General features: G+C 43.8%; 1 protein-coding gene across 1 annotated transcript in view; it reads right to left on the bottom strand.

The window, feature by feature from the left end:
- CHCHD3 (coiled-coil-helix-coiled-coil-helix domain containing 3) overlaps positions 1-20,965 on the bottom strand; it is a 217,168-nt gene that overhangs the window by 36,178 nt on the left and 160,025 nt on the right. The window contains exon 6 of the mRNA XM_083700960.1: positions 7,944-8,014. Coding sequence (XP_083557086.1) covers positions 7,944-8,014 — 71 coding nt within the window. The remainder of the gene's footprint in view (positions 1-7,943; positions 8,015-20,965) is intronic.

The following is a 20,965-nucleotide window of genomic DNA, read 5'->3' as shown; positions in this document are numbered from 1 at the left end:
GACAATGTGCAGTCAATGAAAAGACAATCAAGTGGGTCCACCAGAGACCTGGAATATCAAATCAGGCTTAAGCTGCCTGCCAAAAAGTCAACCAGACAAAGCAGGATAACTCTTCTCTTGCAGTTAAGATAACTCTACATATATCTAAGGGATGTGGGTAGCACTGTGGGGTAAACCACAGAGCCTAGGACTTGCCGATCAGAAGGTCGGTGGTTCGAATCCCCGCAACAGGGTAAGCTCGGTCCCTGCTCCTGCCAACCTAGCAGTCTGAAAGCACATCAAAGTGGAAGTAGATAAATTGGTCCTGCTCCGGTGGGAAGGTAAACAGAATTTCTGTGCGCTGCTCTGGTTCGCCAGAAGTGGCTTAGTCATGCTGGCCACATGACCTGGAAGCTTTATGCCGGCTCCCTCGGCCAATAAAGTGAGATGAGCGCCGCAACCCCAGACTGGACCTAATGGTCAGGGGTCCCTTTACCCTTTACATATATTCTCTTGCAGGGCAGAGGCTTGGCTATTCCCTATTCTGAACCCCTAACTGAATGATCAGAATGTTACTTGGCCCTGATGGTCATGGGAAAATAAGATGCCATCCCCAGAGATGCCAGGTTTCCTGCCTTCAGCCTTCGAAAGTGAAGTGTAAGAAAGGAATCCAAGAGAAATGCAAAATGCAATTACTCAGTAAAAGCCCAAAGCCTTTTGCCCAAAGCCAAGCTTTTCCTGTAATACTGCACTTTCCTCTCCCCCACCTTCTTCTTCCTTATGTAAACTTTTCATTAGCAACAAGACATCTTTGTAACATAATCATTCTGGTTATAATGCAACTGTGAATAACATAACGCCTGCATTAGGAAAAAGCAGCAGGGCCTGGTAATGTTGTTTTAATATCATTTGTGTGCTGCAGGAACTGGCTCAACCTGATCATTTAGAATTCGATCAATGCGAATTAGTGTCTTAAAGGGAGATAAACCATTTGACAATTTAGGATTTGATCAATGCAATTTGAGCCCCACAAAGATTTTTTTTTTAAATCATCAGGTATGTTTTGGAATATTAAAGCAAATTAATGCATCACTGGAACAGGGAATAAGCAGGCATCAAGCTAAGTACCGCAGAGAATGTACAGTGAGCCTGCCAGCTTTCCAATAAATTCTAGATAGGTTATGCAGTGTGCCCTCCATTCCTCTTAAACTTGGCAAATTAGCCATTAAGACTACTCAAACCACATCTCATGTAATTCAAAAGGACTAAAAGTAAAACAGGAAGGGAAGGGAAGCTCAAGGGAAGAGATGAGTTGCTTGTTCATTTCACTATTGGAAGTACTTTTGTGTCAAGAGAGAAAATAATCACAAAGGCTGCCTTCAAAGAAGGTAGAGCTGAAAACTATGCAGAAAAGTATAAAAATAAATTAAAAGAAAGCCTATCATACCCTGAATTAAGAACCATCCATTCTGGGGAAATTTCCAGGTTATCGATTGCTAAAAAGCAGAGACATTACCTTGCCGACAAAGGTCCGTATAGTTAAAGCTCTGGTTTTCCCAGTAGTGATGTATGGAAGTAAGAGCTGGACCGTAAGGAAGGCTGATTGCCGAAGAATTGATGCTTTTGAATTATGGTGCTGGAGGAGACTCTTGAGAGTCCCATGGACTGCAAGAAGATCAAACCTCTCCATTCTGACGGAAATCAGCCCTGAGTGCTCACTGGAAGGATAGACCCTGAAGCTGAGGCTCCAATACTTTGGCCACCTCATGAGAAGAGAAGACTCCCTGGAAAAGACCCTGATGTTGGGAAAGATGGAGGGCACAAGGAGAAGGGGACGACAGAGGACGAGGTGGTTGGACAGTGTTCTCGAAGCTACCAACATGAATTTGTCCAAACTGCGGGAGGCAGTGGAAGACAGGAGTGCCTGACGTGCTCTGGTCATGGGGTCATGAAGAGTTGGACACGACTAAACAACAACAACTATCGATGGCTACTAGTCTAAATGGCAATACACAACCTGCAGGATGAGAGGCACCTTGCCTGTGAACATCAGCTGGTGGGCAGCAACATCGCCTTCATGGGCTGCTCATAGGCTTCCCCCAAATGCATCTGGTTGGCCACTGTGGGACAAGATAGGCCTTTCATCTGACCCAGCAGGGCTCTTCTTGCATTTTGTGCCCACATGCCTGTACTGATCAACACTGATTATGAAAAATACCTTTTAATTGACTACAGTCATCGTAACGGATTCATCTGAGCAGTGCAGGAACTAGCTCAACCTAACTAGTTAGAATCTGATCAATGCAAATGTTATGTCTTAAAGGGAAGTAAACTGCAGCGGTAGTCATACATATCGTATGGGTTCTTATTATACCTGGAGGCCATTTCCTGAGCTGTGCCCACTGTCTCATGCTGACAGCTTCGAGGAGTCAGAGGGGAGAGCTGAGAGCAGGGTGGGGACCAAAGGTGGACAAACTGCCCCAGACAAGCTACAAGATGTTCCCACCCCCTAACACCCCATACACTCCAGCACAAGCCCTGAGTCCATTCTTGATTACCAGGCAGAGGGCCTTCTCGGTAGTGGCACCCGCCCTGTGGAATGCCCTCCCATCAGATGTCAAAGAAATAAACAACTACAGTGGTGCCCCGCAAGACGAATGCCTTGCAAGACGGAAAACCCGCTAGACGAAAGGGTTTTCCGTTTTGGAGGTGCTTCGCAAAACGAATTTCCTATGGGCTTGCTTCGCAAGACGAAAATGTCTTACGAGGTCCTGCAGGGTTTTTTTCCTCCCCCCCCTTTCCCCCAAGCCGCTAAGCCGCTTAACAGTTGATCCACTAAGCCGCTAAACAGCTGATCCGCTAAGCCACGTATCAGCTGATCCGCTAAGCCGCTTAACAGCTGATCCGCTAAGCCGCTAAACAGCTGATCCGCTAAGCCGCTTATCAGCTGATCCGCTAAGCCGCTTATCAGCTGATCCGCTAAGGCCGCTAAGCCGCTAATAGCGCTGATCTGCTAATCGTCTTGCTTCGCAAGACAAAAAAACCGCAAGACGAAGAGACTCAAGGAACGGGTTCTTTTCGTCTTGCGAGGCACCACTGTATCTGACTTTTAGAAGACACCTGAAGGCAGCCCTGCTTAGGGAAATTTTTAATGTTTTATTGTGTTTTTAACATTCTGTTGTGAACTGCCCAGAGTGGCTGCGGAAACCCAGTCAGATGGGCAGGGTATTATTATTATTATTATTACATTTAGCCTCTCTATTCCAACAGGAATTAATACTGGCAGCCTACCTTCTGCAGCACAACTACTATCCAAATTAGGCCCAGTATGTGAAACTTTTGCTTCAAAAACGAAGCAGGAAGTGAATATTTCAGTGGGAAACTTGCTGAAAATTCTAGGCATGTTTGCCATTCTGAAGTGGAGCTGCTTTGCAACAATACCACAATTAGCTCTATTAATCTCACACTCCCAACTTGAAGTCACACTGACACACAGCACATTGGTTTATGCATTTAACAGAATTATAAATTTAGCAGTTCAACCTTATTTAATTCTCCTTTTACAGACAATTAAACAAGCTCTTTAAAGCACTTTTAGCTGGAAAAATCTGTCCTCAATCCTCACGTTCAATTAAACTGAACACGAGGCATCAGAAGAGCATCGATGTTTAGTTTTCTACTGAATCTTTCATAATTTACTTATCAAGCTATACTCCAGAAGACAGTTAAAAGAACATCTGTTTAAATTAAACTCTTGGGAGCATGAAAATAACACTGTGACTATTTTTTTTAATATGCATTTATGTATCAAGGCAGACAGGAAGACATTTTCCCCCACCCCTCCTAATATTTCTACGGGCCGGAAAAGGGAAATAAAAAGATGTTAATGGGCTGTAAGAAAATCATATGCAATATTGGGTCTTGAATTAACAGTAAAATAAGATGCCCCGTAATGTTTTAAATATCATGTTTTATTATACTAGTTATAAGTTTTACTCATAAATTAACCCAAAACAGTGAATTATGGTCGCATCAAACACTACATGTCAATTGCTTCTGTGCCCACAGAGACAACAAGTTTGCATCTAGCCCACTGTTTCCCAAACTTGAGCCTGCAGTTGTTTAAGGACTACAACTCCCATCATCCCTAGAAAGGACCAGTGGTCAGGGATGATGGGAACTGTAGTCCAAAAACAGCTAGAGACCCAAGTTTGGGAAGCACTGTTCTAGGGAATAATAAGCTTGTACTCAATAACTTGAGCTATGTATACATTTAAAGCAAGCTTTAATATTTTCAGGTTCCAGAGAATATGCTGGTATCTCTGCTTAAGGGACATCTTTCCTATTGTCACTTCTGCCCTGAGAAAGAAGGTCCTCTGGCTGAACAACTACTAGAAAAATGTGAGCTTCCTCTTCACAGAATGAGCAGGACTGATACCATGCCTCCCAATGAAATACACCTCTGTGTTTTCTATATTTTTCTCTATAAAGGCAAACAGATAACTCCTGAGTCCTTACCTTAATTGCATGTCTAAAGCTTGCAGGTATTATTTGTCGATATTATTTGTAAGAAAAGGCATGCCTATTTCCATAAGTTTGCCAGAAGTGCTTTGTGTCAGGTTATACATAAAACATTTTGCACTGGGAACGTTTAGCTCGGGAAAATAATGCAATCCGTTGTTCTTCCCGGGCTGTCTTAATTTCTAGTCGTCTCAAGCTCTTAAGTAAAGAAAATCTTAAACTAAAAGAGAAAGTGAAGAATGGTCTTGCGGGATAAGATCAAAGCCCCCGTGCCCAGCCTATAGTTGTCATGGCTAGAAATTTGGGGTGACCAGACCCCCATGAACTTGCCTAGTTTTCTTAAATAGTGTGGGGTGGGAATAAGCCTGTTTAAGTAATTCATAGGGACACAGGTGGCACTGTGGTCTAAACCACTGAGCCTCTTGGGTTTGCTGATCAGAAGGTTGGCGGTTTGAATCCCCACGACAGGGTGAGCTCCCGTTGCTCAGTCCCAGCTCCTGCCAACCTAGCAGTTCGAAAGGACGTCAAAGTGCAAGTAGATAAATAGGTACCACTCCGGCAGGAAGGTAAACGGCATTTCCATGCGCTGCTCTGGTTTCGGTGTTCTGTTGCGCTAAAAGCGGCTTAGTCATGCTGGCTACATGACCCGGAAAAACTGTTTGCCAACAAAGGCCAGCCTGTAAAGCGAGATGAGCACTGCAACCCCAAAGTCGTCTGCAACTGGACTTAACTGTCAGGGGTCCTTTACCTTTAAGTAATTCATTATTATAAATAAGCCCTGGAACTACTTCTTATCATGTTACAGATAGGTAGCCGTGTTGGTCTGCCATAGTCAAAACAAAAAAATTCCTTCCAGTAGCACCTTAAAAACCAATTAAGTTAGTTCTTGGTATGAGCTTTCGTGTGCATGCACACTTCTTCAGATACACTGAAATAGAAGTTTCCAGACCCTTCTATATAGTGAGAAGGTGGGGAGGGGTATTACTCAGAAGGGTGGTAGGAATGGGTGATTGGCAGATAGCTGTGATGAGCCTGTTGACGACTCTTAACGACTTCTTATCATGTGCTGTCATGACCCTTTTGAATGTCTGAGGACTCAAACTCATGCATGTGGCAACTTAGAGAATGAAAAAGTATAGAAGGCTTACTCTTGTCCCCCCCAAATTCTTTTTATTGATTTTCATTAGACTTAGTCTTGAGTCACCGTAAGGCGACTTTTCTCCTATACATCTGTACTGTAAGGAAGTTTTTTAGTACAGTGGAACCTTGGTTCTCGAACTTAATCTGTTCCGGGAGTCTGACTCCCAAAACTGTTCGAAAACCAAGGAGCCGCTTCCAATTGGCCGCAGGATCTTCTTGCACTCAAGTCAGATGTTTGGCTTCCGAAAAAGTTGAAAAACAGGAATACTTACTTCCAAGTTTTTGGCGCTTGGGAGCTGCTTTGTTCGTCAACTAAGCTGTTCAAGAACCAAGGTTCCACTGTATATGGAAAGTTGTGATTTTACCACACTGGTTGCTTTTCAAGACCATTATACCATGCAACAATTGAATGGGGTGTTGGAAGAGAAGGGAAGCCTCCTCAGAAATCACTGTAAATCCCTGAAGAAAACATCTAGTGACTTTAGAGTGTTTGCTGAAGATCTTTTTATTTCAGTGCACTTTTAGTGTTTTTTATTTTATTTTGCTATAGGATGGTTCCTGCATTTCAATTCAACTACTACAGTGGTACCTTGGTTTACAAACTTAATCCATTCCGGAAGTCCATTCTTAAACCGCAACCGTTCTTAAACCGAGGCGCACTTTCCCTAATGAGGCCTCCCGCTGCCAGTGCCTTCCACTGTTCAGATTCCGTTTTTAGACCAAGGTAAAGTTCGCAAATCGGGACACTACTTCCGTTTTGCGGAGTTCGTAAACCGAATAGTTCGTAAACAGGGCTGTTCTTAATCCGAGGTACCACTATATTTTAAACTGCCTTTTGTTAAATTGTGTAGTCTGTTATTATGTGCTAAAGTTTATTTTTTAAATATGTTTTTAATGTTTAAATGTTTTTTAAATGCTGCTTTCTGTGGGTTTAACAGAAACAGGAATCCGGTCGGCACTTTAGGATGTGGAAACATGCCAGATCACCACCATTATTAATACAGAGCAGAGCTTTCCTAACTTTTCATGTTGGTGACACACTTTTTCGACATGCATCATTTCATGACACAGAAATTTGGGGTTTTTTTACTAGCAAACTGGAGATTAAACTAACTCCTTTCCAGCCCCGGGAGGAGCGGGGGGAGCATTTGCACAACACACCTACACACTGCAGCCAACACACTAATGTGTCGTGACACTCAGTTTGGAAAGCTCTGATACAGAGCTACCAATATTCACAGTGCGTTAGAAAAACTGCATGCCATTGGCACCCTTCAGATGTTTTGGAGTGTAACTCCTGCCTGCCCCAGCCGGGATATACTGAAAAGGCAGAAAATATCTCGTCCTTTGGATGTTTTCCTATGGGAAAGCTGACTAAAGCCATGAGTTGCCATAAGGCTCCTTTATGATCTTTATCAAGTTATTAAGTAGCTATAATGATATGTTGTCATGGGGGCTGAGAGCCTTTCAGCAACAACAGACTTGCAGATAACAACAGAGTACTGGTCTCTGTCTTCTACTGACAGCATTCATCAGAAAACAGTAGGAAAATGGAAGGGGGGGTTAACATTTCTGAAATGAAAGCCATGAAATATGATGGATGATGCCTTCCTGCAAGAATTAGCAGCAGAAGAAGGAAAGACCAGGGCAAAAGGTCAGAGTCACTTCGGTCCCGCAATTACTGGATCTTCATTAAGCCCTCCGGAGAAATAAAGAGAATTCAACCCAACCTTCAACACAAGGGCAAAGTTAAATTACTGATTTAAATACCTTTCAAGCCATTGGGGGCGGGGGAAGAGAGAGATTTTACCAAAATGGCTGAAATCTAATCACAGAGGTAGCAATATAATCTAAGGCGCTTTAAAAAACAGAAAACACTATATGATTAATAAAATTAAAGAGTCCCCGTCCATTGGTCTGCAACCTAATGTAATCTTTGGGATTCCTATGATGGCAAGTGCATGCTTTAAAAGTAATAACAGTGCTTGCAGTCATCCCCTGCATCTTAGTGGGCCTGATCCAGGAGACGCATCTTTCTTTGAAGATTCCGTCCCATTCTTTCCAATAAGCATCATGCAAAAGTTAAGGACATGTGTCTGCTTTGAATTTCTATGCTGCGACCAGGACACAGTTCAGCTGATTTGGAGTCCTGGTCACAAGGTTTTTACTGCAATGCCAATACCCGCAACTCATTTCATTTTCACTTTCCCAGCAAAAGCAGCCGGGGGGGGGGGGGGATCAGATTCATGTTCTTCCTTCAAAAATAGTACAAGGATAAGAAGAAAAAAAAGAGAGGAACTTACTTGAATCTGGCATCTACTTCCTCGACGGCTTTTTGGTACTGCTCCGTGGTGACTTTATAGAACTGCGAGCTCTAGAAATACAGAGAGAGTGAGAGAAATAAGGGTAAGCAATCAAAGAAGTGCATGCCAAATGAGAAAAGCATTTTTTTTTTCCGGGGGGAGGGGGGAGTGGGGAGTTTAGTAATTCATGAGGCCCTAACGAGACATCCACAGCTGCTCTCACTCCAAGTCCAACAATTACTAAGAGAACCTCGTTACATTTGCCGCTGTGGTTATTCTAAGTGGCGAAAAACTTACTGGGTGGAATTCAGTTGTCACCTTATTATGACTGTTCCATCAGTGCAAGAATTTCTGCTTGCCAGATGGAACAATCTTCCCACTCCTGCCCCTGTGTGCTGCTGGGGGGGGGGTTTCTCCTAATCTGGGGGGGGGGGAGGCACAGGGAGGGGCAGAAGGAGAGGCGAGAAAGCCCTGTTGCGCTAGGAGGGCTCATTGCACTAGTTGAATTCAGCCCATTGACTGGAAAGTAGACAACCAATTTATTCCTAATCATTCCGACATCCAGCTTCTTCAGACCTGCTTTTATCCAGTCCTTCTGTTCCTTCCTACCTGTTTTTCTTGGCCCTCTTTTCCCTCTGCTTCTTGTTTCCTAGGCTCCCCACTTCCATCTATTTTCCGCTTATTTCGCCCTCTGTCACTGGGCTCCCCTCTACCCTTAACATCCATGGCATTCACGGCTCATGTCTCCTTGTCTTCCATTTTGACTCTGCTCCCCAGCCGTGCTCTGAGCTTTGTGACATCATAACAGTTCAGCCAATGGCAAGACCAAATGCTCACAGCAGCTTCTACTGCTTTCTCTTTTGTTGTTGTTGTTTTTTTAGAATTTTCAATGCAGAATCATAACAAAAATTACAAACATTGAATCCAAAATAATACTATACGGACAAAAATCCCGGGAACATATAGAAAAAAAACAGAAAAGGAAAAGGAAAAAAAAGCAAAGGAAACAAAACTAAACAAAAACAAAAAAGCACACATCTACAGAACAAAACCATATCATTACGTACATAAACACAAATTGACTTCCTTCCTTTGTTCTAAGACCTCAAAAAATTTACTCTTACTGTATTGTTGTGTCTAATTAGATTACTTCCATCTTTGTGCTTTTTTACACCATTTTTCTTATTCTTTAACCCTGTAAAACATCATTCATTACATACCAATATACTAACTCCAGAACAATGTTTTTTCATATACTCTTTAGCACAACCCCATTCTTTTAATAATTTCTGGTCCGATTGTCCCCTTATGTAAGCTGTGAGTCTTGCCAGATTTATGTATTCACAAAATTTAATTTGCCAATCTTTCACTGATGGAATTTTTCTGCCTTTCCAGTTTTTAGCTATAAGCATCCTGGCAGCTGTTGTTGCATAAAGGAATACTTTCCTTTGATTTTCAGGGATATCATTTGTAATTAAACCTAAAAGGAATGCCTCCTGTTTTTTACTAAAAGATATTTTAAACATCTTTTTGAGTTCTTCATAGATTTCATTCCAGAATTGTTTAATAGGTCGGCATTCCCACCACATGTGAAACATTGTTCCTATTTCTTTTTTACATCTCCAACAGGTATTCGATTTTAATTTGTAAATTTTAGCCAATTTTACCGGAGTTAAGTACCATTGGTACACCATTTTCATAAAATTTTCTCTTATTGCATAACATGCCGTGAATTTAATATCGTATTTCCATAATTTCTCCCATTGGTCCAGCCGAATTACATATCCTATATCACAGACCCATTTAATCATAACTTCTTTTACTTCTTCATCCTTTAATTCCCATTCTAATAATAAATTATACATTTTGGATATATATTTTTTTGAGTTTTGTAATAATACTTTTTGTAATTTTGATTCTTCTTTTTCAAATCCTATTACTTTATCCTGGTTGAATATTTGTGCAATTTGGTGATATTGTAACCATGTGGTACAGTATTGGGTCACCTCATCGTATGGTCTTAGTTTTAATTGGCCCTGTTCTTCCTTTAGGAGCTGCTGGTAAGTTGCCATTCTTTCTATAGTATTTTTCTTTTTAACCGATATTACTTCTAGCGGTGAGACCAGCAGCTTCTACTGCTTTCTCTATTGCCCATGGCTAGAGCTTGCCGTTTCTGATAAACTAATAGAACCATGAGAGGGAAAGAGAGAGAGAGAATGGACCCTTGCTTTAGTTTTATAGTTAAAATAATCTCTCTGCATAATTGGACCCTGAAATGGCATCTACATATATATAAATCTGGGAAAAGGTGGGAAGGGCTTTTGCAGAACCTCCCAACTGCTTGTGCCTCTGAAAGGGGGACATGCTTTGCAAAATCAGAATTATTGAGTGGCAGAACCCCACATTCTATCTCTACACATGTCTTGAAATGCCGTCTGCAAAGTGAGGCTGGGGGAGGCAATTTTTAGTGGGGAAAGTGGTCCGATGAAGGATCTACAACCGCCTCACTGCTCAGAATCTGCCACCCCCTGTAACAAAAAGACCCCAAACCCATCTTTCCAACCCAGATGTGGAATTCTAGCTGGTGGTTGGGGAAACAGCAGGAGGGCAAAACTTCAAGGCAAATTAAAAACCATGACGCTAATTGTAATTAGGCCTAGAACCTGTTTGCTAGTTTAATACAAACAACAGCTGGATTGCTTATCCATAATGCCGGGCATAGAAAGTGGATGCAGACCCTGACCCATCAACAGCCGCTTCATACTGCCTTGAGCCAGTGCCACAAACTGGACTCATCCACTTCAGCCCCGACTGGGCTAGGCGAGCTGGGTAGCACTTCCAGAGACCAGCTTCCACACAGGAACAGGTCAAAGTGCTGTGGACTCACAGCTTAGAGTTGTGAGCACCGGATTCACTCCCACGAGAAGACAGTCGTCGCACAGCAGAGTACAGCAGAGTCTAGCAGAGCATAAACGACTCGGAGAGCAGCTCTGTAGAATATCTTCTTTATTCTGTCTACAACTATAATACAACTATATACAAAGCTAAATGAGTTCTAAGCATAAATGAATGCTAAACTGCACTGAGTGTCTGCAACTGCTCTTAGCAGCAACCTTATCTATACACACGATCTCTAACAGTCTCTCTCTCTCCGACACACTGACTGACTGACTCTTTGATGTGGTGCTGGAGCTGAAAAAGTAGAGAGCAGGAAACCGCCCCTCCTCTCTGGAGAATCAGCAGACTCATCAGGAGATTCTTGGATATGGGAGGGGTGAAATCTCCTCAATTTTTGACCCATCAACAGCCGCTTCATACTGCCTTGATGCAGGGGCCATGTACGAGATGATTAAAGGTTCAGAAGGCAAGTTGCAATTGCTGGCCTGTACCAACATGGTGATTAAAATGGTGCCTCTGTATTACACCATTGATGCCTTATGCATTTCGTATTTATATAGACTACACTTCACACATATAAACGGGACACCATGCTAGGACCCTGCTCTCAGCACTCTTTAAATGAGACTAGCTAATTTTTTGAATGGGATCTGCATATGCAATTCTTCTCTGTGCTCTGCCACAATCTTCATGGTCAACCAAGAATGTCCCTGTGGACCAAGCCATAGCAAACATAATCCTTGCTGTTAAGAGACCCTTTTTATGTAGTAGTGCATCACTTCCATTAAGCAAACCTGATAACAAACCTGTAAAGGAGACCAGTATTACTATGATCCTATTATGGACTGGTGACAGCAGTCACGAAATTAAAAGACGCCTGCTCCTTGGCAGAAAGGCGATGGCAAACCTAGACAGCATCTTAAAAAGCAGAGACATCACCTTACCAACAAAGGTCCACATAGTTAAAGCCATGGTTTTCCCAGTAGGGATGTATGGAAGTGAGAGCTGGACCATAAAGAAGGCTGATCACTGAAGAATTGATGCTTTTGAATTCTGGTGCTGGAGGAGACTCCTGAGAGTCCCATGGACTTCAAGAAGAACAAACCTATCCATTCTTAAGGAAATCAGCCCTGAGTGCTCACTGGAAGGACAGATCCTGAAACTGAGGCTCCAATACTTTGGCCACCTCATGAGAAGAGAAGACTCCCTGGAAAAGACCCTGATGTTGGGAAAGATGGAGGGCAAAAGGAGAAGGGGACGACAGAGGACGAGATGGTTGGACAGTGTTCTTGAAGCCACAAACATGAGTCTGACCAAACTGCGGGAGGAAGTGGAAGACAGGAGTGCCTGGCGTGCTCTGGTCCATGGGGTCACGAAGAGTCGGACATGACTAAACGACTAAACAACAACATTATGGACTGGGGGCTGAAGACAAAAGAGAGCAGTTTGCTCAAACTCATCCAGCAAGTTCTTGGCTAAACCCTGGTGGGAACTTCCAGTTTAATTCTGTCCTATATGCTTCAGAGATGGTTACATGGTCTTCCCACCAGCTACAGTAATAATCTAGCAGTAAACATTATCACGTTGCAAGTATCCCTACCTCACATCACTGGCTGCCATGCAGGTAAAGAAACTCACCATCTCCATGTGGTAAATACTATCAAACATTTCGCTTGGGGAGAGCTTACTTATGGGGACATCATTTTTGGAGACATCTCTATGGCTTGCAAAATGGGTAATCTGTCCCTCGGGCACCAACTTTCTTAAGCTGAAGATCCCCAAGAGTTTTTTAATCAGCAGGTAGAAGCTTTAAACCTCAGACACACTCCTGACTATCAAATCCAAACCATGGTTATGCGAAGTCAGAAGAAGAAAATATCACAAGACATTTTCTTTCTACTTGTGCCACATTAAGAGCAGAAGACAGGCAACAGGAAACAAGGCTCCTTTACTATGTTGGTGAGTGAAAGAAACTACTCCATCTGGAAAGGTAAAAGGACAGATATTTAATCATCTGAGCCTATGCCTTATGCTTTACCAGGCAGCTCTGAATTCGCTGGGGATCTACAAAAATCATTGGGAAAATCATTAAGCTGAGAAGAAGGGCAAGATTGTGTTTTGAGCCTCACACTTTTTACGCAAATTATAATAAATTGTGTAACAGATACCACAGTCAAAAGGGCACACAAATATTAGACAGAACATGGTGGTCTCTCAACTCGGAGCTCGCTCCTGTGATCCAGACCTAATAATTCATTTGTCTGCGGACCCAAGTTCCAAGCATGTGATTTTGGGGGTAGTTTATTTTTTAATAAATCATTGTTGGCTGCTAAGAAAATGAAAATGAAATCCTCTTCACACTGCTGACCCCCAGTGCACTTAGCAATCTCGCTCGCCCAATGACAGTCACATCCAGGTTCCTCAGATACAGATAAAATCAATAGGGATGTGATTAGACAAGCAGACGGACGACAATGCACATACGGACAGGTCACCATTTGAGATGATGAATAGTCCTCTATCAACCAACAGTCCCCTCTGATGCTAACATTTACTATAATCTTATTTGGGCAGCGATTTATCTTTCTTGTGCCTGATCAATAAAGATGAACACAACAGTTGTAAGGATCGATTGCAATTTTTTATCATTTTAAAGCATGAAGGCACATTTCTGACACAAAGGCAATATTCATAGTGTAGTTGTTCAGCTTTTTCTTTCTTTCTTTTTAAATCTGCCATTTGAGGGAACAGCTGAGTCGCGACACGTTGAGAGGCTTTAATCTGACTGCAGACTATCAAGCAGCCGTTTATCAACTTAGATTCAGTTTAGCGTCGCTTTCAAATGACACAGCTTTCGCTTGAAGTTGTGTAAAAGAATGTACGCGTGCACACACACACCACATATGCAGAGTGGTGTGCTGCGATGAGCAAATGGGCTTTCGTTGTCTAACGAAATTCTTTATTTTAAAGAGAAACTCCAGAACTATGCAAACATTAGCTAGAAATGATCGTGGCTGCTTTAATGGACTGTCAATTAGAAACTACATTACTGTACAGGTTCTAATGTACTGCCAGAGAAATGGCTTTTCACTTCTCAGCTGGTTAATTGAAATTGTCACTTAATAGGACGATAAATTGTGGGGCTATATTAGCTTTAGGTCAGGTAAAGTGGGGATCAAGGGTTCCATTCTGAAACGGGCTCTGGAACCCTTCCCCAAAACATCAGGATGGAAACAAGCAAGGTCTTCACATTTTCCACTTGTGACATACGAACGAGAGGCAGAGTTTTAAATACAGAACCTAATGTGCAACGAATGCCAAACGTACAAGAGACAAAAACTGTTCGCAGACTGTCTTTTTGGATGTGCAATCACACGCTGAACCCTACAGAGTTTTAAAAAAATTCCTGCATTTTAGATGCAACTTGCAGGGCAAACTAGGTTTAAGAAATTGCTGGCCAAAATGGCAGGCGTTTCCGGGTGGAATATATTTCAGCGGAACAGGAGGAGGAAAAAGTATCCATGGCTCAGTTTACTAGCACACCTTTGCAGCATGACAGCCGCCAGAAAACCGAGCCGCATGGGTCCTCTTCTCTTAGGAGAACACTGTGTGTGAAGCAGCACTTCGAGAGGTTGCTGCCATTTTATTTTTGTCTCGTAAATACAACAAAAAAGCCAATTTTATAGCAATTTTCATCTTATAGCACATTACAAAATTGCATGTTGACACAATCAGAGCAAAACTAATGAGAAAGAAATGTGGTGGCATGCAGCTACTACAAATGCCTTTACACCAGAATATCAACTCTGTGTTTCTTCTACAGGAGCTTGAGGGGTATGCTGAAGCAGAGCAACAGGTAAATCTTCTACTATTTCAGTTCTGATGGGACTTGAGATTGTAACAGAACCTGAAGGTGGGACTGGAGGGATAACAAGCAAGGAAGCAGCCTGCGCACCAACACGAAGCTCTGGCAAGGAACGCTGGGGGAAACCAACTAGATCAGCCAGGAAGCGTATGAGCAGCGATAGGCCTATTGCACTGCTTAAGCCTCTGTAAAGGTTTTCAGATCAAGCTCCCTCTGTGACTAAGTGTAGCTGAGTGCTCACTGGAAGGACAGACCCTGAAGCTGAGGCTCCAAGACTTTGGCCACCTCATGAGAAGAGAAGACTCCCTGGAAAAGACCCTGATGTTGGGAAAGATGGAGGACACAAGGAGAAGGGGACGACAGGGGACGAGATGGTTGGACAGTGTTCACGAAGCTACCAGCATGAGTTTGACCAAACTGCGGGAGGCAGTGGAAGACAGGAGTGCCTGGCGTGCTCTGGTCCATGGGGTCACGAAGAGTCGGACATGACGAAACGACTAAACAACAACGAAAGCTCTACTTCTCCCATGCTAGACCAGCTTTTCTTTGCCATCCCATTCTCCTCCTCCTGTGCCCCATAGCTCAGCAAGGTCCAACACTGGTAGATAAAAGTGATCTACTTGGCGTTGAGTGTTTGGACTTTCAGAAAGTGCTTCTTCGCAATATGCTTGGTTCAGCTACGGAATACGCTCTCGCAATAAGCAGTGATGGACACCAACTTGGATGGCTTTAGTTGGATAGCTCAGTTGGTTAGAGCATGGTGCTGATAATGCCGAGGCTGCAGGTTTGATCCCTGTATGAGACAACTGTGTATTCTTGCATTGCAGGAAGTGGGACTAGATGATCCTTGGGGCCCCTTCCAACTCTGTAATTCTAAAAGAGAAATTCGTGGAGGATAAGGCTATCAATGGCAACTTTCCAAAGTGGCTATGAGCCACCTACACTGTTGGGAACCCCAAGGAGGGAAAGTGCTCTTGTGCTCAGGTCTTGGTTTGGGGCTTCCCATAGGCATCTGGTTGGCCACTATGAGAACAGGGTATTGGACTAGATGGGCCACTGGCCTGATTCACAAGGGCTCTGCTTACAGTGATGCCTCGCAAGACGAAATTAATTCGTTCCGCGAGTCTTTTCGTCTTGCGATGTTTTTCGTCTTGCGAAGCACGGTCCGTCGCAACTGCACCTCTTCAAGCGGCTTTAGGAAAAAAGCGAACAAACTCGCAAGACGTTTTCGTCTTGCGAAGCAAGCCCATAGGGAAATTCGTCTTGCGAAGCGACACAAAAACTGGAAAAACCCTTTCATCTTGCACGTTTTTCGTTTTGCGAGGCATTCGTCTTGCGGGGCACCACTGTATATTCTTTCCACATTTTTCTCCCCCCCCCCCCCCGATTTCAGTATTGTTGTTTCCTCTGTTACAGTACACTGTCCGCAAGTTATACTCAAGTGACTTACATTCATTCATTTACTTATTCATCATTCATTCAGATAACGGATCCTCCCAAAGCAGCTTAGTAATAAGTAATTATTAATTACTGTTGTTTTATTGTTTTGTTGCGATTCTTTCATTGCCAACTCCTTTGGGAAGATCTGTGCCCCTGAAAAGTGGCACAGAAATAGTTTAAAGGAAGCACATAATTTAGCTCGTTAAATATAAATCAGAGGAGCGGGGAAGAATAAAACCTTCTACGAATTCCAAAGTCAGCGTCTGCATTCCCAGCCCATGATACCAGCAACCTCAGCTCATCCCATCTGAAAGCCAACTGGGAAAGAAAAGTCTTTGGGCTCATCAGAAAGAAAGGCAAGAGCAAAACACAACTCTTATGGAAGAGATTGCCATAACACACAGTGGCCCCTGGGTGTTAAAATACTGGAAATAAATAAATAACTACTGAAAAAACCCTCTATTGTGTGTCCTTCATTCTAAATCTATTCACTGGCAGTGGCAGACCCAGAAGAAAGGCCTCGGAATCCACTCTTAAAGCCTGGGAAAGTTATGTGGGTGCAAGTGGTTCTTAAATGCCTTTCTCGGACACTGTGATTTACTGAAAACAGGCCTCTTTTTCGATAAAGCTGTGGCAAGGGTTAAATTAAAAACAAGTGAGGAGCTATTTCACCCAACCAACTTCTGATGTGGAATGAAGCTCACTGGCTTCCATTTAAAAACTAATGTATGAATCACACCTTCAATGGGACATGCTCTACATCCTCAGTTTTAAAAAAAGGTCCCTGCAGAATTTTACAAGGTCAGCTGTTTTCTCAGTGTATGGGAACTCAGCAAGTATGTGTGTCTTTAACCTAGATTGAAAATCATCTCAGGGTGCTTCATTAGAAAAGGTGCTAAAAGATCTCATGTCATCAAATGCATCTGAGTCCTCACTTGCACTTCACAGAAACAGACAGCTCTTCCATGTGTCTTCCCACTGCAAATCTGCTGGAACCACCTTTGCTTCAGAGACAGAGTGTATCTCCTTTCCATTGTGTTAGTTTGAACTCTGATGCCTCATATTAAAACAAATTCAGATGAAGTTTATGTTCACACTTTTAACTCACTCTGTATGAAGGCTTTGAGTGGGGGATTGGCAAAAACCCACTTTACCAAATACAACTCTTAATGACAAATGGGAATCCCCATTAGAGTGGACAGGGGACCTTCAGGGTCAACAGACTGACATCAGAACCTACAAAAGGTCACTGAACTTCCAGGTTTACTGTTCTGTACAGGGAAACGGCTTGTGCACCATCACATGTGACAGAGACACACCTGCCTACCTGGTGAAACACATAGATGGGTGTCTCTCACACTAGTGGTGTATGAGATGTTTGCCCACACCATGAATGAAGAATCTCTGGCCTTCCAGATGCTGTTGGGAGCCGATTGAAACTAAATCCTTCGAAGACAGAGGTCCTATGGCTAGGTCGGGATGGCATGGGGATGAGGGACCAACTCCCTTCTCTTGCGGGGGCCCAATTAGTGCCATTGCCTTCCGTTAAGAGTTTGGGTGTAATCCTTGACGCCTCCCTTTCCATGGAGGCGCAGGTTACAGCAACAGCCAAGGCGACATTTTTCCACCTTCGCCGCATCAAGCAGTTGGTCCCTTACCTTTCCCGCCCTGACTTGGCCACAGTGATCCATGCGACGGTCATCTCCAGGCTTGACTACTGTAATTCGCTCTACGCGGGGCTGCCCTTGAAGCTGTCCCAGAAACTCCAGCGGGTACAGAATGCTGCAGCGAGGCTCCTCACGGGGTCTCTGCCATGGGAGCATATTCACCCAGTGATTTTCAAGCTGCACTGGCTCCCGGTGGAGTACAGGGTCAGATTTAAGGTGCTGCTTTTGACCTTTAAAGCCCTTCACGGCCTAGGACCCTCGTACCTCCGGGACCGCCTCTCCTGGTATGCCCCACGGAGAGCCTCAAGGTCCATAAATAACAACACCCTAGTGGTCCCGGGCCCTAAGGAGGTTAGATTGGCTTCGACCAGAGCCAGGGCCTTTTCAACTCTGGCTCCGGCCTGGTGGAACGCTCTGTCTCATGAGACCAGGGCCCTGCAGGATCTGATTTCTTTCCGCAGGGCCTGTAAGACAGAGTTGTTCCGCCTGGCCTTTGGCTTGGAGCCAGTTTGATTCCCTCCCTCCCCCCCCCTCTCTCTCTTTTTTCCCCTTCTTTTCCTTCTCCTCCTGCGATGAGGCTACATTTTAATATTTTAATGTTCCATTATTTTAATTGTTGTGTTTTATTTTTGTTTTTAAGTTTGTAATCATTCATCTTGTTTTTATTATTGCTTGTAAGCCGCTCTGAGCCCGGCCTTGGCTGGGGAGGGCGGGGTATAAATAAAAAATTATTATTATTATTATTATAAAAATCCCATCAGCCCAGCCAGTGTGACCAATTGTCAGGAATGATGGGAATTCCAATATGTGGAAGGCCACAGGTTCCGTACTCTTGACCTAACAGTACCAGATATTCATATAGGAACCTTGTACATGTCCAGAAAGCCTTGGCAATAATCATACAACCATAGAATTGCAGAGTTGGAAGGGATCCCAAGGGCCATCAAATCCAACCCCCCTGCAATGCAGGAATCTCAGCTAAAGCATCCATGACAGATGGCCATTCCACCTCTGATTAAAAACCTCCAGTGAAGATCTCTGGAGAACTCCATCAGTCCTAACAGTGAACTCCATTTATCCCTAGGGGACATAGTTAAGCATGTGAGTCTTTTCCCCATGCTCACACCTTCACAGCGGGTGCACATGTGTTTTTTTTTCCCTAAAAGAGGACATCCATTCAGGAAATTGCCACATGTGAAGTAACCCTTAGTCCAGTGTTTCCCAACCTTGTGCCTCCAGATGTTTTTGGCCTACAACTCCCATCATCCCTAGCTAGCAAGACCAGTGGTCAGGGATGATGGGAGTTGTAGGCCAAAAACATCTGGAGGCACAAGGTTGGGAAACACTGCCTTAGTCCCTCATCAAGATAGGGATTTCCCCTTTGAAGACACTAACGCCTGGAAGTGTTGCTCCATTCCTTGACAAGAATTGAAAGCAAGCCATGTTGATCTTTGAGATTATGTCTGTTCACTGGGAAACATGTGTTCCCTTACATAATTCAAAACAAATGGCTACCACTCCAAGAGTACATGAACAATATTCATGTTAAAAGAAAAATCAAACAAGAAACCTAAGCCATGATAAAGGGAGAGAAACACATTCTTCCCATCACATATTTCAGTTACACACTTACCCACTGCCCTTCATCCAATTAGGATCACAGGGCAACTCACAGTATATGAACGAAACGATAAAAATACTATCCAGAAACTGTTTAATAAAACCAGGAGTTTACAGCTCTTCGTATCAATCCAGCAGATAAAAAAATACAGTACAGTAGTACCTCAGGTTAAGTACTTAATTCATTCCTGAGGTCCGTACTTAACCTGAAGCTGTTCTTAACCTGAAGCACCACTTTAGCTAATGGGGTCTCCCGCTGCCACTGTGCCGCCAGAGCACGATTTCTGTTCTTATTCTGAAGCAAATCTTAACCTGAAGCACTATTTGTGGGTTAGCGGAGTCTGTAACCTGAGGCGTATGTAACCTGAGGTACCACTGTACTAACAACCCAGCTAAAACATTAATATCACCGCAAGGCCTGGGTGAATAAGAGTGCCCTCAGAACCCAAAAATGAGGCTGATTGATACACCTTAAAGGGGACAGATTTAGCACCTTATGAATATTGAGTCAGACCATTGGTCATTTATCTCAGTATTATCAACACTGGCTGGCAGCAGCTCTTTGGGGTTTCTTGTAGGGTTCTTTCCCTTCCCTACTTGGAGATGTTGGTCATTGAACCTGGGACCTTTCCTATGCAAAGCTCATGCTCTACCACTGGGCTATTGCCCTTTTGCCCCCATAGGCAGGGCCCCATCACAAAGAATGCCCTATCTTGAGGGACCACATGAGGGACCGTGCCAATTGGTGCCAATGGGTCTCAACTGCAGACTATAATGCCTGGGCCAACTGATATGGGGGGGGGTGCCTTCAAGTATTTGGGCCTCAAGTTGTCCAGGGTTTTATACTTCAACATTAATACCTTGAATTTGCCAAGCAGTGTAAGGGCAACCAGTGTAGAACCCAGAGAACTGGTGTTATATGACTGAACTTGATACACCACTCAGCATTCAAACAGTGACATTTTTCACTAGCGACAGCTTCATGATTGTCTTCTAGTCTAGCCCCACACGGAGAGCATTACAGCAGTCTACATGCCAGCCTGTTTGGCAAGACTATCCTGGATCTGGAATGGCTGCAGGGTGTGAAAATAGGCACTTAGCCATTGTGCCCACCTGGGCTTCCAGTGGACTTAATAGAGATGGTATGGAGAGATTGTCCAGCAAGCACCTCCTATCTGTCATGGGCCAGGCCCAGGAGTCAGCTGTACCAGCTGAAGGGAGGAGAGCAGGGTGACTCCACCTGCAGTTGATCAGCCTTCAAGGACACAGAACAGAAGGCACTGATGAGAACCAGCTGGCTCTGGACTTCTGAAACAGAGCTCTCAGCAGCAGTCAGATGCCAGAAACAACACCTGTGGTTCCTGGCCCTACTTTGATGCTTCCTGCTCTCCATCTGGAGTCCCTGACCTCTGGACCATCTGACTTCGTATGTGGATTCTGCTCTCAGACAAGTGTTCATTGGAGACTCCTAGCCCCTGCATCCTCAGCAACAGGACCTGGATGGGACTATGACACTACCTTGCCCCAAAAGA

The sequence above is a fragment of the Podarcis gaigeae genome (assembly GCF_964106915.1).
Source record: "Podarcis gaigeae genome assembly, chromosome: 10".
NCBI lineage: Eukaryota > Metazoa > Chordata > Lepidosauria > Squamata > Lacertidae > Podarcis > Podarcis gaigeae.
This window is presented reverse-complemented; position numbering and strand designations above follow the sequence as displayed.